The sequence below is a fragment of the Halichoeres trimaculatus genome, unplaced genomic scaffold, assembly GCF_033239565.1.
Source record: "Halichoeres trimaculatus isolate MK-OKI-2021-1 unplaced genomic scaffold, fHalTri1.1 fHalTri1_scaffold_14, whole genome shotgun sequence".
NCBI classification, from domain to species: Eukaryota; Metazoa; Chordata; class Actinopteri; order Labriformes; family Labridae; genus Halichoeres; species Halichoeres trimaculatus.
In genome coordinates, this window is record NW_027437192.1 from 33,140,183 (window position 1) to 33,162,607 (window position 22,425).

A 22,425-nucleotide genomic window follows, 5' to 3' on the forward strand; every position below is an offset into this window, starting at 1 on the left:
TTACACAAGCATGTCCAACGCAAGCTCGACTGAGCCTCGATCCAGCAGAGTAAATATGACTGATGGGACAATCACACACCCTGGAAAGCCGACTTCTGCTCAGATAAAATATGCTGCTGTGCCCGTTGAGCAAATCAATGTGCTTAGGGGACATGATGACATGCCGTCAGAGTGTTCTGTGCTCGCTGTTTCAGAAACGACGAATCCTTTTTCGCCTGGAGGACTCAACACTTTCCAGTGTAAACTCGCGTTTTCACCCACAGCGCTTTGACAAAGTTCAGGGAATGTGTTCCAAGTGTCCTGACCTTTGACCTCCAGATGTGATACTCAGGCTACAGGAATGGAGATAAAAAGCACACAGCACATTTGCCTGATCGAAGCGTGCTCCTGCAGGAAACTCTCCAGCCCATATCAGGGTAATAACTCTTGTCTTGTGCTGTCCCTGCCAACTGATAATTCAATTGTTAGACAAAGCCATGCTGCTGTCACAGCGGGGGCTGTCAGAGCAGATAAGAGCAGTAATGTGGCTTTCTACAGAGGCAACATGTCACAGCAGGTTGACACAGCCATGCTGTGATGAATTAAAGGAGATGCAACAATACCACAGGGGATTTACTGTGGGCGGATCTTTGGAGCTGAGGTAAGATCTGAATATTCAGCAGCATCGTCGTCACCGTTTGCTAACAATCATAACAGTCCTGATTCATCCACAGTGAGAGTTCAGCCTCCGCTGGAACATCCAAACCACTTTACACAGGACAGCTCCAGACCTCTACTTTCAGGGGCTGTTTACACAATAACAGTTTTAGGATGAAACGCAAAAGTATAGTGAGTGTCAGCCTCTCGTTTACACGGAAACAGTGTTTTAGACCACCTAAAACGCAAACTTTTGAAAATATAGTCGAATTTTTGCTTGAAACGCTGCAGCCACTGTTTACGCGTGAACAGCAAGCCGGAGTATTCTGTGCGGACGCTGATGTAATGCTCCACTTTGCACATGTGTGGAAAAAATTAAAAATCAATCAAGTTTCAGTGAAAAAAAAGGGAAAAGTTCAAGGTTTTACCATGATGATGTCACAAGTGCATTAAAACAACACCTAACTTCTAGAGAGGACTCAGAGATGTATTTCAGAGGTGGTGACCAAGTGGAAAAGGATTTAACCCTTTGTGTGCCCAATGAGGCGCATTTATTTCCCCCATCAACCTTATGGCCCGTTTCCACTAGCACACCTTGGCCCCACTCTACTCGGCTCTACTCGATTTGCAGCGTGTTTCCACTAGCCTAGTATCTCCTAAAACAAGCCGGTTTTAGTACCTACTCCGCTCTGGTTCCAAGCGAGATGAGTTGATACTAAAAAAGATGATGTCGCCGACTGCCGGCTACCAATTGGTCAGACAATGTCGTCATCAATGAGTCATGAGCGTGACGCCCAAAACAAGACGGGACATAAGAGGATGAGAGCCACCTGGCATTTTTAAACAACAACTTCCACAATGGTGTCCCGTCAAGTTATTCTGTGGTCCAAAGACGTGGTCCAGACCTTTTTGGGTTTGGTGGCCGAGGACAGGATCCAACGGTAGCTGGACAGAGCCACAAGGAACGAAAAAATGTAACCAAGAAGTCTCGAGGCTAATGGAGGAGCATGGTTACCGCCGGACTTCCCAACAGTGCCGGGAGAAATTGAAGAAATTAAAGAGTGATTACAGGGCCATTAAGTACCACAACGGCCGGAGTGGGTCGAATCGACAAAAATGGGGGTGGTTCGACCAAATGGACGCCATTTACGGTCTCAGACCGGCCAGCAATGGGAGAGAGAGCGACTTCGACTCGACCACAGCACTGCTGCAGTGAGTGGTCAACGATGGTAAGTTGTGTCTCAACTCCGTAGTGTGCTTACTAACTGTAATTAAGATTACTTTTTTTAAAGTAACGCCAACCCCATGCTTTGTTTGACAGTATGCCCTGCTAGTTACAAAACCTTAGCTGAATAGGATGAGTTTTGGTGGGGACATTTCAGCCATTGTCTGAGATTGGTGTGGACATGTCCACTCCTACCTCTCCGACCTGAGTTTTACCTGTGTTTCACAGGTTTGTATTTTGTTTAAACTTCACAAATGTTAATCCTCGGAACACTGAGATAAAACTTAAATTGTTTTCTGTCTTGTTTGTGGATTTTACCTACAGTTAAAGGGCAACTCCGTTTTTTTGACACCTGGACCTTATTTATAGGTGTGTGCATGCTCATATACTCATTCAGACAAACATCGTGCAGCTCGGAGTCCTTCAGAAGTTATTTAGATCCAACTGATTTTAGCTGCACTTAGCCAGGGCCACGGCAAGGGAGCTTCAGCGCGGGACATAATCTCTGCAAGATCGGCTCATTTCGGCTATATTTTTTCATCCATCGCCAGTGTCATCATAAAGTCAGATCGTCTACCGTCTTCAGACTACGACTTCGAGTTTGACGGTTGTCCTTACCGGTTTGAGCCTGAGTACACGGACGAGGAGCTCCATAAAAGAAGGATGCAGAGGGAGAGAGACGAAGAGCTGGCTCCAGAACAACAAACAGGAGCACGTCCACGACTCAATGTGAACTGGTGGTGCGCTTGTGGACAGTGTTCACCTATGGCAACAGAAGAGGAGTGTGTTTGTGATAACAATGGATAGCGATTGATGAAAAAATATAGCTGAAATGAGTGATTTTGCAGAGATCATGTCCCGCACTAAAGCTCCCTTGCCGTGGCCCCCGCTACGTGCAGCTAAAATCGGTTGGATCTAAATAACTTCTGAAGGACTCCAAGCTGCAAGATGTTTGAGTGAGTATATGAGCATGCACACACCTATAGATAAGGTCCAGGTGTCAAAAAAACGGAGTTGCCCTTTAATGGTGTGGAGTGTTTAAGCTGGATATACAGTGTTTTTGTTTCAGTTAAGTAGTCCTGTGAACTTAGTTTAGAGAATATAAAATGTCCACTGTGAGAACCCAAGTTTATGCACTTTTAGAGATGAACTGAAGTACATTTTTTTGTTTTATGTCTCATAACAAAGTTTTAATAAGAGACCCATCTTGACCACGAACGGAGCTTTATGTGTACTTCTCCTACCAGAGTTTTACCTGTGTTTTGCAGGATTCATTTTGTTGTCTGAGGTCCTTTTCCCGGGACCTGTAACAAATACACAATTCTACACCCTTGAGGCCCACCCACAGTCTGTATTAAACATGGACATAGTCTCCGCGACGCCACCCATCTGTTCCTGATACCGTGAAATGAAGCTAATCCGTGGACACAGCCAAATTAAATATGACGCTGGCTGTGAGTTTCCTTTCTGACAGCTACAGGCTGTAGCTGTAAAAGCCTGTTTTTTTTTGTCTTGGTGTGTACGTGTTTTCTGGTCTTTCTGCAGCCAGACTCAAGGGGATCCACCATGAACAGCAACTTAAAACTGGATGTTCCCTCTTGGGCCCGCCCCTTCAAAATGTCATAAACTAGTAATGGGTTAAGGGTGTTTTAATCAGTTTACAGACAGATTCAGGGGTTTCTACAACATGAATCTGCACATACCAAGTCTGAACATCCAAGATTGTAACTTTAAGTCCATTTTTAAAATGGATGAATTCAGAATACCCCCTCTTTAAACCTACACAGGCAACATTAGTCTTATTGCTGTCACTGCGGTGACTGGGTTGTACTCTCTAGAGCGTTTTATTTCCACGCCATTAACTGTTTCTCCAGACTGGAATTGCCTGATCAATTTTCACAGGAGCAGAAAGTTAGTATGAAGGAACTCACATAATGAATATTAGTCTCTGCCAAGAAAAATTAAAAGATGTTTTGAAGAGAACACAGAAACTAAATCGAGCAGATCCATAAACGTGATTCAACCTTTGTTCAGGACACGATTATATTACCTAAAACTGAAACTTTGGCCGAGCTGCAGGATTTAAGAGAGGAACAGGACAGAGAAGGTGTCCTCAAACTGTGAATATAACAGACACAGATCTGCACAGGAAGTGCACATAGTTTTTCATATTACACTGTAACAATAAAACTCTTTTCCTTCACATAGCAGAAACTCCGGCTGCACAGTAATGAGTATGAGTGATGGTCAAACGAAGGCTTTTGTCTATGGTCTGGATTTTCTATTCCCTGCATGCTGAAGAGTGAAATGTGTGTTTTTAATACGAGAGGTAGAAAGTGATGCCTCATTCAGAACTGGCAGTGGCTGCAGAGCTGATAACATCGCTGTTAACAGGAGGAGCTGCAGACTGCTGGAATATTAGCTGGCCTCAGCCTGTGAAGGCAGTATTAACATAATAAAATGGAGACCATATAACCACACAGCTGCTTGTATAAAAATCCAGTTCAGCATTTCCTTCAGTTTGTTATCTGTGTTTACTGCTGGCTAGGTGAGCGGGGTGTGACCAATTCAGACGAGGACAATGACGGGTATAGCGCTGTAAACGTTACATTCTCACATGTATTGAGGTTACAGGGTGTGCAGAGAGTCCTTTTCTCCTCATTCCTCAAATGTTTCATCCTTTAACCCAAACATTTTTTCTATTTCAGAGTTATTTATGTAGATATCATTTTGACACCTTCTTATTTAAAGTCCCGGTGAGGAGTTTGAAAGTGATCTTGAAAAGTCTTCCTTCTAGCTGTCTGATCATAATACACACTTTAAAATTAATTTATCTGCACCAATATAGATTGTCAAAAAATGCAGGCATGTTCAAGTCTCTATGACAACACCACGCTGACTGAAGAAGTTAAGTAGAGAGAAGAGAGATCTGTGTTATTCTCTGCTGATTTCTGTGAATAATTTTGTAGTGATTGTGGACACTGGAGCCTAACTGTCAGACAGAAAGATAAGAACAGCAGAGATAGAGCTCGAGCTAGGCAGAGCAGGAGGTGGCAGTAATGTGCAATAGGCCCTATTCATCAGAGAGCAGAGCCAGAGGATAACACTGTAAAAAAAAAGTCTGTCAATCAGTTGAAGTGATGTAATTTTTTTAATCAATCCAACTCAATATTTAAGTTAAGGTTTCCAATGTATTTTTGTGGACCATATCAACATGAAATTATGTATTGCTACAACTAATAATAGAAGTAGTTGGACCAACTTAAATTATTTAACATGGGTTTAGTTGTGATCTCTTAAGAAATTTGAGATAAATCTACTATGTGTATTTGAGTTACAACAATGAATGTTATTAATTTGAAATAACTTAAAGATAACATGTACATTAAGATTAAATAAATAATCTAGATCTAGATAAATATATTGCGTGCAACTGCTAAAATTAATAAAATTGGGTAAATTCAACAAAACATTTTTTTCAGTGAACTAATAAAAAGAAGTAGTTGGACCAACTTAAATGAATTGCTTCAATCGGTAACACCTAAAATAATTAAGTTCTTTGAAATGAAATTAACAAGTTCTATTAACACAACTTAATAAGTCAAATAAATTAAATATTTTAATTCTTCTCAAATCAATATTTTGCATTAATCCAACATAAAATTTTAAGTTGATTCAACTCAATAATCTGCAAAACCCAAAAGGAAAAACCATGGGTGAGGAGGGAACACTGTGGATATGAGACCCTGATGCACATTAAGATACCAGGCAGGCACAGTGTGTCTGTGCTCCATTGCATGGACCAGCTGCCTGTCTGTGGTCCACTGTGCTGGCCAGCTGTCTGGCTGTCTGTGCTTCACAGTACAGGCTGCCTGGCTGTGCCCCATGGCATAGGCTGCTTGTCCTGGCTGCACGGCCGTCAGTGCTCCACTACAGTGAGGGCTCCAATTAAAATACTCTCTCAGTAATGCTAATTTGAATATAACTGAAGACAAAACCCAGTTTGTCATTTCTGACCATAATTTTAGCCCATCAACACATCTCATTTATTAACATATAAAATATTAAACATGCTTCAAGGTACACGGTCCATGCCATGTGGAGCACGGACAGTTACTTACTGTACAGTTGAGTCTAATATCCACTGCACTCCCTCCTCACTCATGGTTTGAAAAAAGTCAATTCAATAACTCAATATAATAAAGTTCGATGTACATGGGTTTAGTTGTGATCTCTTAAGAAATTTGAGTAAAATCTACTATGTGTATTTGCGTTACAACAACGAATGTTATTAATTTGAAATAACTTAAAGATAAGATGTACATTAAGATTAAATAAATTATCTAGATCTAGATAAAGATATTGCGTGCAACTGCTAAAATTAATAAAATTGGGTTAATTCAACAAAACATTTTTTTCAGTGTAGGGCTCTAATTTCGTGGCGCAGCGCAGGGGGCGCAAGCCTGGCGCAGCCTGCGCAGTGCTAATTTCGTGCTGCGCACCGCCGTGCGCTGCCAATTTGACAATTTGGTGAGGTTTGGGGGAGTTGACGGCGCACCAGGGGGAGGTGTCAGCAGATTCATGTTGGCGCAGTGACAATTTCGTGCCAAAAAAGTGCGCTGAAAGCTTGCCAGCTCCAACCTGGTCTATCCTCGGCGCAAAGCGGAGCACACCCCACGCAGCTGTAATTTGGTGACAGGCGCACATGTGCGCACATGTCATCAAAGCCTCAGAGGCAGTTTTACAGAGTGTCAGGCACATTTTAATGCAGTAAACAATCACAGCAATCACTATTTAATGTAACCGTCTGAACCAGCATATACATTTATATTTAAATTAACTGTCCCGTCACATCTGATGTCAGATTAAAGCCGTTTGTCATAATGGAAAGTTAACCTGACGGCAGCTGGAAGTTTGATGCACATCTTACGATTAAACAATAAACAGCCTTAACATCTGATACTGAGTATATATCTGGTTCTCTCATTTCATTTAATTCACAGAAAAGAGGGAGAGAAAAGACGAAGAAAAAAGAGACAAAATAAATGTATGTCACTCAGGATTTACCCGTGATTTCCCATATTTCTCTGTTTTAGTCTCTATTTTTAACCTGATCTAAAAAGATGGAGTACATTATTGTAAGGAGGATGAGGTGGAGACACTGGGAGAGTATACAGTATATCACCAAAGGCTCTGCTTGGCGATGACAAACCAGGAGTGCAGGTGGATCAAAAGTATTCTGAATGGATAAGCCAGCTGTGTAACTGCCTCTTAATTTTTTACTCCGGATAGAGACAAAGGAACAGATTAAATCTGTCCCGGGAGCTGGCCCACAAGGTGACGCGCGTCGTGTCCTCCGATGTGCCCCGCTGTCTATTGACCTGCTGCAGGCACAGCGGCTCTGACCGTCTCCGCTACCAGCGCTCTCTCCGTGGTGCTGGAGATCACTCAGACCAATCAGACGCTGCGCCTCAGTCGCAGTGCATTTAAAGGCGAGGAGAGGCGCTCATTTGATTGGTGAAAACAGCGCTCGGCTGTGTTAAACCCACTCGCGGCTTTTCTCCTCCCTCTCTGCCATTTGCGCGGAGGGAGGCGTGGACGCGCAGCTCTGCGCTCATGTGCGCCTGTACTGCGCCTCCTTTGGCAATGCAGGAAACTTGCAAAGTGCGCCGGTCACGCCCTGTGCGCACGGCGAAGGCCGGTGCAGGGCGGGTGCGGGTGCGCCTGCGCCTGCGCCTGGTCTACGAAATTAGAGCCCATAAAGTCTAAAACACAAGCTAGAAGATGCTAAAACACAGCCAAGGGCTAAACACCAGGCTAAACACTAAAATACAAGGATAAAGGCTAAAACATTACTTAAAGGCTAGAACATAGGCTTAAAGCACAAGCTAAAGGCTAAAACAACGTTTAAATGCTAAAACAGAACCAAAGGCTAGAACATAACCTTAAACTAAGACACAAGCTAAAGGCTAAAGAACAAGCTAAAATCGAAACACTGCTTAAAAGCAAAAACTTTGCTGAAGACTAGAACACATGCTGAAGGCATAAACACTGTTTGGAGGCTTAACCTAGAGCTAAAGGCTTAAACATTGGTTAAAAGCTTAAGCATGAGCTATGGGCTAAAACTCTGGTTCAAGGCTAGAACACAAGCCCAAACTGAGACCAGGACTAAAGGCTTAAACATTGGTTATAGGCTTACATATGAGCTACAGGCTAGGACACTTCTTGAAATTAAAACACTGCTTAGAGGCTTAAACATGTTCGAAACGCTAAAACATGGGCTAAAGGCTAAACCACAAGATAAAGGCTGAAAAACAGGTTCGAGGCTAAAACCTGAGCTAAGTGCTAAAAACACAGGCTTATCTGTTTGTGCTAATGTTTCCTCCAACCCACAGTCAGCAGTTATTCTGCACTGGTCTGTTCAAACTTGAGAGTCTATCAATAAAATGAAGAGTGAGGTTACGTGAGCTCTGATTGGTCGATGACTGGCAGGACATAACCAGGATTCACTAACGTTACACATTACAGACATGTCAGAGCACCGGGCTGTGAGTAGAGTTAAATACACTAAACTATGGTACAAACTGACAGTTTGCATGTTGTCAGGTTTCAAAGTGTAGCTCTACATAACTGTTGATAAATACCTTACCTCATGGAGTTGCATCTGGTAAAAAGTTGTCTTGAACAAAGAAAAGTGGAGTTAAAAAGAAAATCAGATCTGAGCTCTCCTAAAATAGTTGCTCACTTTTATTTATTGGCCTGTTCACTCTGTGAAATTACATTTTCAGCACCAAAATCATTGATGTATTTCTACATATTAACTTCATTAAATTCATGAACTTTGTGTTTTGAGTGCAGCTTAAGGTGTTAAAGAGGAACTGAAAAAGGACTTCAGATATTATACAGGTAACTATGAAGTCTCACTGGTTCTCCAGGCCAGACGATTTAGAAAAGAGTTCACTATTTAAAAACTACAGAGCTGCTTTTTGTCCATCCGAGGCGGAAGCAAAGGCTTTTTTAAGACCCAAATCTATTTCTCCACCTCAATCTGCTGAGCAAACAAGAGGCTTTAGCTTCCAGGCCTGCAGCGTTCAATATTCATAATAGTCTATAAAGGAGGCTTTAGAGGATCTAGGCCGATTGCATTGTGGGTATTTGAAAGGCAGTGGTTTTTCTGAGCCCATATCCTATCACTGTCACTGCTTTGAACATTCAATTTTAACACAGAGCACTTTTTTTCTGCCGAAGCGATGAGAATCTTCCAGAATGACACACATGATCCAATCTGTGCTGCAATAATCTCACACTCCTGATTGAATCTTTATTTCTCATGGTATATCTGAAAGAGAAAATGTGATTTGAGATTGTGCTGTTACGCTGAGTTGTTATGTAATATTAAGAGAAAATCTCAATACCACTCCACTTTAGAAAATTGCATATTTGACCCTTGACACGCTGACAACAATTTGACAAAGGAAAGGCTTTAATCTGAGCTCTGACCAGCTGGGGAAAATTAGAAAACACTGCTCTGAAGTCAGAGACAGAGGGTTTGTGCACTCTTTGTATAGATTAGCTTAATTTGATCAGTTAAAGAGAAGAGAGCCCAGCCGCAGCCCCTCAGAGGAAATCTTGTTGTGTTTGTCATCTTTGTCAGATTGGCTCAGTGCAGAGCATCAACTGGTGTGACAGAATACAGAGACACACACTCACCGTGTTGTTCCCCGTGGCCTGTGGCACAGGAAACACGTCAGGATAATCAAACTCTATTGTTTTTCCTCTGCTGCGTCATTAAGATAATTTGCCTGAATGTTTGGGAAATGCACGGCCTGTTTGTGTGAAGTGAAATCCAAAAAAACCAGCGATGAGCTGAATGCAGCTCAGGCCCAGTAGCAGAGATGAGGAGAGATAGAGACACAGTCAGGAAAGAAGAGCAAACATTTTCACGACTATGTTCACCCTCCATTCAGTTCATTTAACTATTAAAAAGAATAGTTCTGTTAACAGGTAAATGATGGAAAAGAGTCTGTTTCATTTATTGACTGAGCCCGTTTGTAGGAAATCACTCCATCAGAGTGAGATTTGTATCACTTTATATATATATATATATATATATATATATATATATATATATATATATATATATATATATATATATATATATATATATATATATATATATATATTATTGAATTCAAAAAGCATGAACTGGAATTAAACTTAATGTTTTGATAGTGAATATAATGTTATCTAAATTGTTTTTTTTTTCCACAAAAATTCAACTCTTTATATTCCTTAAACTCAAAAATACAAAATTAAAAATCAGTTGGAACAATTAAGATCCTGTTTTACAGTTTAAAATCAGTTCAGCATGGCACGACTGTTACATCATCTACAGCTGTGAGGGAGAGTAACAGAGCACACATTCACAGAAATCCTCTTCATGTTCCACTGGAATTAAATTTTGTACTTTTTAATTTAAAGAGGCTTTGAGGAGGATCTGTGGAGGACTGTGAGTGCCATCTTTGGCACAGAGTCTCACACACGCTATGGGGAAACCATGACTCTGAACAAGGCGTGTGTTTGTTTTGGAAATGAATGGAGAGCAGATCTTCTTTTTAACTATGCTTTTCTGTGTTCAAGACATCTTTTTACCAGATACAACGCCACGAGGTAAGGTATTTATCAACAGTTAGGTAGAGCTACGCGTTCAACATGTCAACTAGCTAACTTTGTCAGTTTGTACCGTAGTTTAGTAGCCAGCTATACTTAGCTCTACTCACAGCCCGGTGCTCTGAGACATGTCTGTAACGTGTAGTGTTAGTGAATCCTGGTTATGTCCTACCAGAGCTCATCTACCAACTCCAACCTCACCAATCAGAGCTAACGTAACCTCACTCTTTATTTTATTTATAGACTCTCAAGTTTGAACAGACCACTGCCGAATAACTGCTGACTGTGGGTTGGAGTCAACATTAGCAGAAATAGCTTTAGCCTTTAGCTCGTGCTCAATCTCTCTCCTGTTTATCTTTCTTCTGCTCTTCTGTCCTTTTTCTGTCTGACAGTTAGGCTCCAGTGTCCACCATCACTACAAAATTAATCACAGAAATCGTCTTCAGCAGAGAAAAACACAGATCTCTCTTCTCTTTACTAAACTTTATCAGCTGGCATGTCGTCATAGAGACTTAAACATGCTGCAAATCAGTCTGGTCCTGCTCAATCTAATTTGGACGCTTAGGAGTAGGATTTAAAAAATAACTAATATTAGCACTGATTATCTCATTGTGTGGATCAGGATCAGGCATATCTTATAGTTGGGTCATTTTGGACCGAAACCTGACCGCGGTGAGCGAAGGTCCACTTTTCAATGGATTTGTCATCTAGGAGGGCTCAAAACAAATTTAGCCGGGGTGTATTTTTTAGAATGGCGGGGAAATTTTTTTGGAGTCCAAAATCCAAAATGGCTGTCGTAGATATTATCTTTTTAAAGACTTGACCTACAATGATGGACGATACATGTTTTCAGACCTTATTTTTGTTAAGAAATACATATTTCAGGGTTGCATAATGACTTGACCTTATTTTAACCTTCAAATTCAAGATGGCTGCCACTTTTAGTGTTTATTAGGGGTTTTTGGGGGGAGTTTTTGACTATTTTTGGGACAATTTTTTTCTGTTTTGTTACAGAGTCTCTATAAGGTTATAATGGAAGCTCTGCTCATGGTGAATTGAATAATATACAGTTAAAATTCACAGAAATAACATCTGAAGTCAATAAGTAGATGTTTATATGTTAACAACCATTGTTGATTGACCATTTCCCATTAAAAAGGACTTTTCAGGTCTACATCACAATTTTTTTTGGCTATATTAAATTATTTTGCAGTTTCAGACCAATGGAAATAAATTGATTCCTTTATTTCGCTCCCATTTAAATGAATGGAGATTTACCATCACCATGGAAACCAGTGGAGAAAAGACATATGTGTGATGTCACAAGGAAAATGCAGGCTGTTTTCGAATTCCTCTACTACGTACTGTGTATGAAAGTGATATGTAGTAGGCACTGCAAATAAAGTTACATATCAATGAATCAGTGTTTTATTCTGTGTTTCTTTTTCTTCTTTCCTTCACAGCCTGCATCATAAAGTCAAGGCCTGTTACTCAGACGTGAAAGCAGCTCTTTTCATTTTTTCCGTCAAATAAAATTTCATCAGCAGAATCACAAATAGTTATGAAACATTCTCTTTGTCAGGTAGATTACCTGCACATATCAGGCTCTCCTGGTTGTGTTGTTCTCTTAATCCACATGATAAAGCTTTTCTTAAACCTTACTAGTACATCCACCCCTTCAAACTGTCAGGTCTACATTACATCTACATTAAGTTAATGCTGGAAAAGCAACAAAAACAGACTGAACTGCCCTTTTCTAGATGCAGCAGAGTACTGTATTTCTGTGGAGATGAAGCAACAGTGTGTGTTTCTGATGGTGTGGATAATAGAGTGCTGTCTGGTTTATTCCTTGTAGTAGTTTTCTTGTTAGGTGATAGTGTCATGTTACCCATGTTAGGCACAAAATGTTTTCTGTATGAGGAGATTGTTAACAGAACTCATTATGCATATTAACAAGAGCCAACTGACCTTATGATGAAGTCGCTGGAGTCGATGAGGCGTCCATACAGGGAGCCCTTCAGGTTCCCAGAGTTCCCCACCACGGCGCAGGTTCTGCAGCGCTCGGGGCTGGCGTCCATGTAGAGCACGTCATCTGGGATGACTTGGAACAGCTCCTCCACCACTCCACTGAAGTTGGCTGGCTGCCTCTCTGACTGCAACCACTGGTGACACAACAGAAGGAGGCCTCAGAGAGAGCGCCGGCTCCAGGGCCGCTTTAAGCAGAAGTGATTGAACAAGGGCAGCGGAGCCCGAGACACTGAACACATTTCTGAAATAACCTCAGGGGCGGCTTAGCTGCGTCTGCAGGGGCTCTTTTGGCTCCTTCTGGTGGCTTTTAACTCCCAGAGACAGAGAGCAAATATAGGAAGATACACTGTGTGCTGTTTGAGGCTGTGGCAGATGGAAACAGAGGATGCAGTGTTCTGCAGTCGTCTCATGAGTTTTAATGCTGATTTTAGAGACTTAAAATCTCAGCCATATTTTGAGGATTTTCACCAAGCAAATAAAATCCTGGAAAACTGTTTAACACTTATTTTATCCATTATTTTTATATCATTCTGCACAAATATTCATCCATGAAGCAGAGCTCTTAATCGTTTGACAAAAACTCTGCTTAAGACCTTAAAAAGGGTCTCACCAAGTCACGGCGGACATGTTTTCTCTCTAAATTTCACTCAGCTGAGACACATTCCAGCAATAACTCTGAACTGGGAGTGTGGCGGCTCCTGAAAGGTCACACCTTGCACACACCTTGCAGGAGGGCTGTGTGAACCATGTGTCGGAGCTGACGCTGATCCGCGACTCGTGTTTCATCAGGCTCCCTCTGAGAAGCACGCCGCAGAACGAGAAGTGACAGGAGGCAACCTTGCAGTAATTTTTCTATTCTTGCCTCTAATTGAACGTGGTGTGAGGTGAATACATACTGAGGCGATGTACCTGAGGCAGGCACTGGATGGCCTCCAGACAAAGGTAAGATAATAGTGGTACATACATTATACTGACAGGCCTTTCTAATTTAGAGGGTGTTTAATAATGGGATTCACAGTGGGTATAATATATACTGTTTGGATGGAATTAAACTGAGGCTGGTATCTAATTAGTCATACAGCTGAATGATGGGAATTTTAATTTATGAGAACGTGGATTTGAACAAGACATCCCCCATAAAACAGTCCTTCAGCTGTTCTGTTAAAGAACTCTGATTCATTTTTATGTGAGTCGAGTTTTATGATCCCAGTGGACGACTGGCCAAATGAGCATCAATTAGAAATATTTAAGTGGAACTTAGAGAGGGGAGCACTTCCTGCACCACTAACACTTAACACAAGGTCCTCTTGTCAATCATCCTGAGTCAAAAGGTTCAGCCAGCTCTAGGGTAACCATGCAGCACTGACACAATTAGCATTAGAAAACAATCAAACCAGGAAGAGACAGACAGAAAAAACTGGGGCTCACTGTAAGTAACAAACAGAGTAGTACATAGCAAAACTGTGTTCATCCAAGTGCCCCCTTACGTATGAAAATGTATCCATCCCTGTTACCGTCACTGCTCTCAGACTTCAATGTGTCCTTTACGCTGGCATTACTAACCAATACATCCACCGGGGGGGGGGGGCAGCTCAGAGTCAAAAGTTTATGACAACAACTCAAAAACAAATATGGTGACTGTGGAGGAGGTATACATAGAGTGGCTCTTGCAGAAAAGACAAAAACGGAGGCAGCGTTGTAGACTGCGGTGGTCTGATAGGCTGTTTAATACATCGCGAAAGTTCCTCCATTGTTATTTCTTCTTGCTATCTCACTAAAGCTATGTATCAGGTAGTAGCAGCAACACTGTTTCTGTATGGTTTCTGGTGTTGTGCCATGACGCGACTGTCAGAAACCTGATTAAATGGCCACAGCAGCATGCACAGGCTGACAAATACTGATCCTTTTGTGTGCCAACAAGTGATCCAGACCCCTGTTTTGCCACTGATGCTATCTGTAATTTAAAGTGGTCTCATTTTGTTTGACGCAGTAATATTAGATAGATTATAGACCAACTGTTGCTTTTCACCCACTGTGGTGCATTGTTATGTGGGACAATGTCAGATATTGACCATATTTGCTTGTCCAACGTGTCACATAGTTCTTTATCTGTTAACAGGGACATACCAGTACGTCTAGTCGCATGCAATATCAGTTACTTGCCGAGGAGAAGAGCTGCAGACAGGAGAAAGTGAGTGATACTATTGACTGTATGTGGAGTGGACAGCGTGGCTCCGCCATTTGCTTTCGTACGGTTTTGAAGCCAAAATTCCCCTGTCACAGGCGCAGCCATTGAAGCAGTTGTACAGCCAGTCTGTGCAGTAAAGACTGTGAGGGATTCTGGGAAAATCTCAGTGGAGCCGGGGAACAAAAGTAATAATATTTTTTTTCTTTTTAGAGTCACATCACTTCTTGACTCTAATTCCTGACATATTTTACCCCCCCCCCCCCCCCCCCCCCCCCAAAAAAAAAAAAAAAATCCCTACAAGAATGTCAGCTGTCAATTGTGACATAAAACCTTGTATTTAACCTCTTTTAACTACAGAAAATGAAACTTTTCAGAAAAAAGAGAACTTGAATAGTCAAGGCAGCCAGTCTCTGACTGGACAATCAGATGATCCTGATATCTTCTAAACCTCCGTACAATGTGCTGATGGAGAAATCAGAGTTTCAGACCCAAACTGTTTTTGAACCAGTCTGTAAATACAGTATGTTTTAAATACTGTAAAAGTCCATTTTTTTGGCTGGGTGCGTGTGGTTTCTGGTCTTTCTGCAGCCAGCCTCAAGAAGATTCTCCATGAACAGCAATTTTGGCACTTCATATTTCTAATCCAGATATTGCTCCTTGGTCTTTTCCTGCCAAACTATGTCATACTTTTACAATCCTGAGAATAAAAATGATCCTTTAAGGTAAGAGGAGGTTAAATAAAATTCAAACTGGATATAAAATTGGTAAAAAAAAAAAATAATAATCTGGATCCTTTCCCTACAACAGATCTGGTTTCTCTGCTTTCCTCCATAACATTTTAACCTTTAAACATTTGCATTTTTTAATGCAGTAATGTGTTGTACTAATTTTACCCTCAATATAAGTGTTTCTCAACTGATGGGTTGCAACCCAAAAGTAGATCAGGTGAGGTTGTCAGCTTTTGCATCAGCAGAAAGAAAAAAATCTGCGCTTTTATTTTGAAGTTTTTTTGTGCAGTGGGTCTACTCACCTTCTGCAACAAAGTGGTGATTTTTCACTGTGATGCTGATTGACACCTGACATTTCATGGTATTCATGGTAAGTGGGACAAATGTATAGATGAAGACTCTCTCAGATTGAGGACAAAGGAGGAGATTAGATTTGAAGATGAGATTAGGGCAATGACAATACCTGATTAATTTTATATAGGTTAACTTTACATGAATCAAATCTTTATCGAGAATGTCAGATTAACCTGTCAACAAAATGCCTGCTGAAGCGCAAAAATCCACCTGACTGCCCTTAATGTGATGAGCCAATCACAGTGTGTATAGCCTTTCCATAAACTCTGACATTCTCTGACTGGACTTCCATTGAAATGCTGAAAGTCAGTTTTCTGAGGTTTTTCCGAAGTTATAAGTTTTAAAATGGTCAAACTGTGTTCATGGGGCACATGTAACTCTGACACAAAGTATCTGAGAGTCTGGGTGACGGGGTGTATTTTAACCCTTTCCTCAGACTCATCTGAACAGAGGAAAGTGTCTTCTTTGGATAAAGTTGAGCAGTAGAGCAACATCATCTCTGTGTGAATCAAATGAAGAAGGATGTCTCCATCTGCTCTAAGGTCAGCTGACATCGTATCTGAGGCAGCAGATTGTGACTTTGCTGTAAAGAAATATTAAGTTACCTTTAACACTAGAACCACCACTGCAGTCTGACGCTTTGGGATTTTCTCTAACATTAGCTAAAGTTAGCCTAACGTTAGCTTAAGTTAGCCTAACGTTAGCTCCTAGCTGTGTTGTTCATCATGTCTCTTTGTTGGGAGTTCATTGGCCTGTTTTGTTCAGTTTTTGTTCTTTGGTGATCGTACATCATTGTTAGCTGTTATCCAAAGGGCTCTAGTTAAGCTAACGTTAGCTCCTGGAGCCTAGCTTCATTAGCTTATCAGTAATAGCTGAGATAACAAAGGTTGTCAAACATTGTGCAGAATGATTCAGTGTAAATCCTGTAGCTCCAAACTAACAGAGACTCACTCTTGGTAAAGTTGGTAAAAAGGAGGTTATATTTTTGTCCTGACCAATGCTGATCCTCTGTCTTGTTGTCTGAGATGCTGATGCTAACCAGATGCTGTTTATCAGGTTTGCTCTGGGAGCTGTAAATTTAGTCTGTAACTGAAGCTTTTTATCGAGCTTCTCAACAATAAAATGATTCATATCTCCCTCCAATGTGGACTTTAGAGACTTTTGGTGACTGAAAGATGATCTTTGATCTTTCTGTCTCCAAAAATGAGAAATGTCTCCTACTGTGCCGTAGCACCTGTTAATGAATGTTCACTGTTTGTCGAACAATCAGGGAGCCAAGAACCAGAGTGGCATGTTTACATTCTGTTTGAGCAGAAACCTGTATCACTGTAAATAGAGAGGAATGTATTTCTGCTGGCTGATCTTATGTTATCACTTTTATATTTGAGCTATGGAGAAATAAATGTGGGAAAGATGGTGAGAGAAATCCACCTCCTCACTAATATGAACAAATTGTGCGTGGGAGTTTGCTTCACAACTTGATCCAGCTGAAGATCCCTTGGATTTGGAACAATCAATGCGGCAAAAACAAACAGTTCTTGGGAGCATCAGAGCAGTCTGTGTTCTTTATTCATGATTCCTCTTTTTCCACCACCTCATCTGCCCTCAGAAGCTGAATGTGCATTTCTACCGTCTTCAAAAGCAAATCCCCTTAAAGCGTCCCCTGAATCTTACCTGCCACCATTTGAAGGTGTCCTCAGAGAGGACGCTGTTCTCCCTGGTCATCAGGGGGTGGATGGACTGATTGAAGCGCTCAGCAAACCAGGGGTCATCCTCCAGCTCTGTCATGCACTGTCGGCAGGCGCACAGCCCTTTGGAGAAAAAGTTGTCTGAGAGGTGGAAGGCGTTTTTGAAGAAGTATAGAGAGGGGTCCCGGAAGGTGTAGCTGAAGAGGAACGTTGTAAATGTGATGACACAAAACAGCAGAGCAAAAGTCCTGATTTTCCTCCGCTTTGGTAGAGACATGTTGTCACAGTCAGAATCCGCTGGCTGGGAACTTTGCAAGTGCAACAGACGAAAATAGCATCATGATAATGCTAGAGTCCTGAAGGTGTGAGGAAGAAACCACCCTGTTGAGCACATGGTATCTCTGCTGTCTGCTGAGCTCACCCTCCTCTTCTTCATCTCAGGCCACGGAGAATCTGCTGCATGAATTTAACTCCATCCAAAAAGGGTTTCCTTTCAGATCCTCAGGAGCACGTGAAGGTGAATCCACAGTCCGTCTGCTCGATGACTCCTGGTTAGTCAGAGTCAGTCAGTTACTGACCTCCTAAATGTTGACACTGTGAGGTCAGTGACTGACGTGCCGCTCATTCTTTAATGATCCACCTGCAAGGCAAAAAGAGAAACATATTTGTGACTCAGAAAAACAGACTGCAGACCTCTGGCAGTGCTTCACTTTGAGGACACACCAAAGGTAAAATGTGCACAGCTCAGTATTATTGTAATTTAGCAGCAGTAATAGTCCTGGGTGAGACGCCTCTGTAATATCACACCGCTATTTTCAGTGACAGTCTTTCATTTCCAGCGTCTTGTTTATGGATCTGTTTTCTCAGCCAAATTACAGAGGATGTGTTTCAGTCTCCGAGCTTTTAAAAAAGACCATCAGACACCCTCGTATGTTTGATGGATTGTACAAATGATTACAGGAACAAAAAGAGAAGAATCTTAATCAACCTAAAAAAAAACCTGTGTTAGAAAAGTGTTAATAACCAGAGCACAGAGTGACAGGATTCAATCTGAGGGCATTATATCTGTCACGTGTGCTCTGTGGTTAACTGAAATAAGGAAGCCCAAAGACAGAAATTATGGACAAAACCCTTGAAAGACTTCCTGTTGTCCCTAATGTTGGTAAAAACATCCACAAACTGTGCATAAAGGGAACAATCTGCAGCTTTTTTGTAGAACAGTTCATTCAAACTGAGAGCTTTTCTTTCACAAGTGCAAAAAAAAATCTAATATCGTTCAAAACATGACTATGATTATTATTTCATCAGTCTACAACACTGTAAAATTAAACTTCTAATGATTTCAAACTATCTGACCCAAGAACAGAGAGAAAACATTGATGTTAACAGCATCATAACCCACATCATCAAATTAAGGAATACAAAATTTGTAAAATACTTTGAAATTATATTTATGATACAGTTTATGGACAACATACAGTGGAGTAGTTCTTTGGCGCCATCTATGGCAGTGGAGGTGCAGAAGACATTGTACTTCCAACTCACCTACAATAAGAATTTTTATTCTGACAAAAATACTGATTTCAAGAGTTCAAATATCAATACTTTATCACAGGTCAAAGTATTGTGATATATTGCCGTATCAATATTTTTCCACACCTCTGATGAACACATGTACTATTCCAAAGTCATTCCCATACAACTCCCTGATTTCATTTTCTTCTTACTATGTACTTATGACAACTCATTTTGATGCTGATGACCTCATTTATAATCAATCAACCAATCAATCTTTATTTGTATAGCGCCAAATCATAACAAACGTTATATCAAGACGCTTTACAAAAACATTTACAGGTCTAGACCCGAAAATGTTGATACAATGTTATTAGCAGAAACCCAACATCAAGACAAGATAAGGAGTCTTATCTTATCTTAATCCACCATGAGTACAGGACTTTGCAGCATTTAGCAACTTACAATGGCAAGGAAAAACTTCCCTTTAACAGGCAGAAACCTCAGACAGAACCAGACTCATGTTAGACAGACATCTGAGGAGATTGGGATGGGGTTAGAGAGACAGATAGAGGAGAGAGAGTAGGAGAGAGAAATATATAGAGACAAAAGGAAATCATAGGTTATGCTCTTCTCTTATGCTGTGTCTTATTTTATCGGTGTCATCTGCATTGTCACTGATTCTTGCCCTGCTCTCTATTTGCTGCTGTTGCTTTCCCAGCTTTGCTCTGCAGAACCATACGGGAAAATATAACTACATATAATCTTTTGACGGGGATGCTCCTTCTAACTGAATGTCAAAGAAGTAAAAAGTTGGAACGCCAGCTAAAGACAAAAAAACAATGGAGTATTAAACTTGGGGCCAATCCCAATTCTACCCCTTGGCCCTTAGTTTTGCGTGTGCACGTGTAGTGAAGTGGTGTTCCAATTCTCCGGTTACACAGCCCTTGAAACAAAGACAAACAGAGGCCTCACTTGAAGCAAGCAGTATAACAAATTTCCTGAAATCTAAATTTTGTTACCAGATATCCAATCCTTTGCTCCTCCACATAAATATTAGCCATGTTTTGAAATCCTGGTTGTATTTTGAAATTGCTCGTTAGAACTATGATAGCTAACGTTGCCATAGGGCCAGCTACAGCTAATAATAGCTACACCAATGGTGACACACCAGGGTGACAAATTAACAGCAAACAGACTTCACTACAATGAACTGCACTTCATGAATGATTAGACAGATAAGCTGCATGCAGGAGTTGCATTGGCTACATTAGCCACATAAGCAATGCTAAGCCTGTAATATTAGCTTAACGTTAGTTTTTCATAGCTCAGCTGTCTCATCAGTCATGTGATGCAGTTCATGGTAGTGAAGTCTGTTTGCTGTGAATATGTCGCCATGATCTGACATCAGTTTATCATCAGTTTGTAAAACTAAGAAGAGACAGCTGCTCTGCCTACGACAGACAGAGACAGACTAGGGAAGATGATGTAGCAGGGATCGTGTCCCCACCCCCACCCCGCCCCCCTCAAGCGGAAAGTTTCTGATAATAAAAAAAAAGTGTTGTAAACAGTGTAAACAACATCTTCTACTCGAGTTTAGTACTGGGGTAGACATGTGATTGCGATACACCAGCAGTGTGTGTTGAACAGGTAAACCATAGACTCTATAGAAAGCTTATGAAGTGTCTGGATGTAGAAGAGAAGTAAATTTAAGAAGAAGGGTTTCAGTCTTCCTCAAAGCAGCATAGTGAAACTTTACTTTCCTGAAGAAACAGCAGCAGAATAAACCCAGGCTGCTGATGAGTCACCACCTGATGTAATCCAGGATAAACAAAAAGCGACGTGTATCAACCCTGTCCTCCAAACATTTTGACAGTAAAAAAAAAAAAAAAAATTGCAGCAGACGAAGCCTGAGAAACCAGGTCCACAACAAGTTTTCACAAAGAGAGGCTCTTCATTAAAAGGGACTGTGAGGACTATCTGTGTGAAGTGGACTGCAGCGCAACCTTTGGTCAGTGTCTCACACACACTGGTGAAGGTGGAAATGAATGAGATCAGCTCTTCTTTTTAAATCTACTTCTCTTCGTTCAAGACAACTTTTTACCAGATCAATAGTTAGGTAGAGCTGTGCTTTGAAACATAACAACAAGCTAACTTTGTCAGTTTGTACCTAATGTAGTTTAGTATCCAGCTATATTTCTCTCTACTCACAGCCCAGTGCTCTGAGACGTGTTTGTAACGTTAGTGAATCCTGGTTCTGTCCTACCAGAGCTCATCTACCAACTCCAACCTCACCAATCAGAGCTAACGTAACCTCACTCTTCATTTTATTGATAGACTCTCAAGTTTGAACAGACCACTGCAGAATAACTGCTGACTGTGGGTTGGAGTCAACATTAGCACAAGCTGTCTAAGTTTAGGCATGTGTCCTAGCCATACTTTTTAAACCTTTAGCACATGTTTTAGCCTTTAGCTCATTTTCTAGCCTTTAGACTGTTTTAGCCTTTAGCTTGTGTTTAGCCTCTAGTACATGCTTTTCTTTTTTAATCTTCTAGCCTGTGTTTAAGTCTTAGGTGTTGACTTTTAGCTTTTAACTTGTGTGTTTTAGCCTTTTGCCTGAGTTTAAGACTTTAGCTTTGGTTTTAGCCTTTATCTTATGTTTTAGTCCTTAGCCTGTTTTTAAACATTTAGCTTGTTTTTAGCCTCTAGCTTGTGTTTTAGCCTTTAGCTCCTTTGTTACCCTTTAGCTTGTGCTCTATCTCTCTCCTGTTTATCTTTCTTCTGCTCTTCTGTCCTTTTTCTGTCAATTGGTTAGGCTCCAGTGTCCACCATCACTACAAAATTAATCACAGAAATCATTATGAGCAGAGAAAAACACAGATCTCTCTTCCCTCTACTAAACTCTATCAGCCAGCGTGATGTTGTCATGGAGACATGTTCTGTAAATCCATTTCGATTGGGAAGCTGAGATGTGGCATTAAAGAATAACTTATACTGGTGCTGATAATCTCATTTTAAAGTGTGGATCAGGATCAAGCATATACCTAAAAGGGAGACTTTTTCAAGATTACTGAGAAACTCCTCTCAGGGACTTTAATTAAAGAATGGGGCAACATTTCAACAGAAACTCACATGACAGCATTGGTCAAAAGAGAGTAAGTAACGACAAAAAAATCACACAGGGGAAAAAGGTGACAAAATTCTCAGTAATCAAGTGTTTTCTTTTTAAATTTCGCTTTCTGAGACTACAGTACTTCTAATGACTTGATGTGACTGTGTGTAAAACTCAGGAACTGTTTGTTTTTATCTGACATGGTGGGGAAGGTAGTCTGACAGGCAGGTTGGGAACTCCTGCCTCATGAAGTCTGAGCTCTTACTGCTCCTATATAAACA

General features: G+C 41.0%; 1 protein-coding gene across 1 annotated transcript in view; it reads right to left on the reverse strand.

Moving 5' to 3' along the window:
* LOC141803442 (CMP-N-acetylneuraminate-beta-galactosamide-alpha-2,3-sialyltransferase 1-like) overlaps positions 1 to 22,425 on the reverse strand; it is a 116,856-nt gene that overhangs the window by 33,260 nt on the left and 61,171 nt on the right. Inside the window, exons 3-4 of the mRNA XM_074687471.1 lie at positions 17,504 to 18,157; positions 12,500 to 12,693 (exon numbers count right to left, since the gene is read on the reverse strand). Coding sequence (XP_074543572.1) covers positions 12,500 to 12,693; positions 17,504 to 17,794 — 485 coding nt within the window. The 5' untranslated portion in view covers positions 17,795 to 18,157. The remainder of the gene's footprint in view (positions 1 to 12,499; positions 12,694 to 17,503; positions 18,158 to 22,425) is intronic.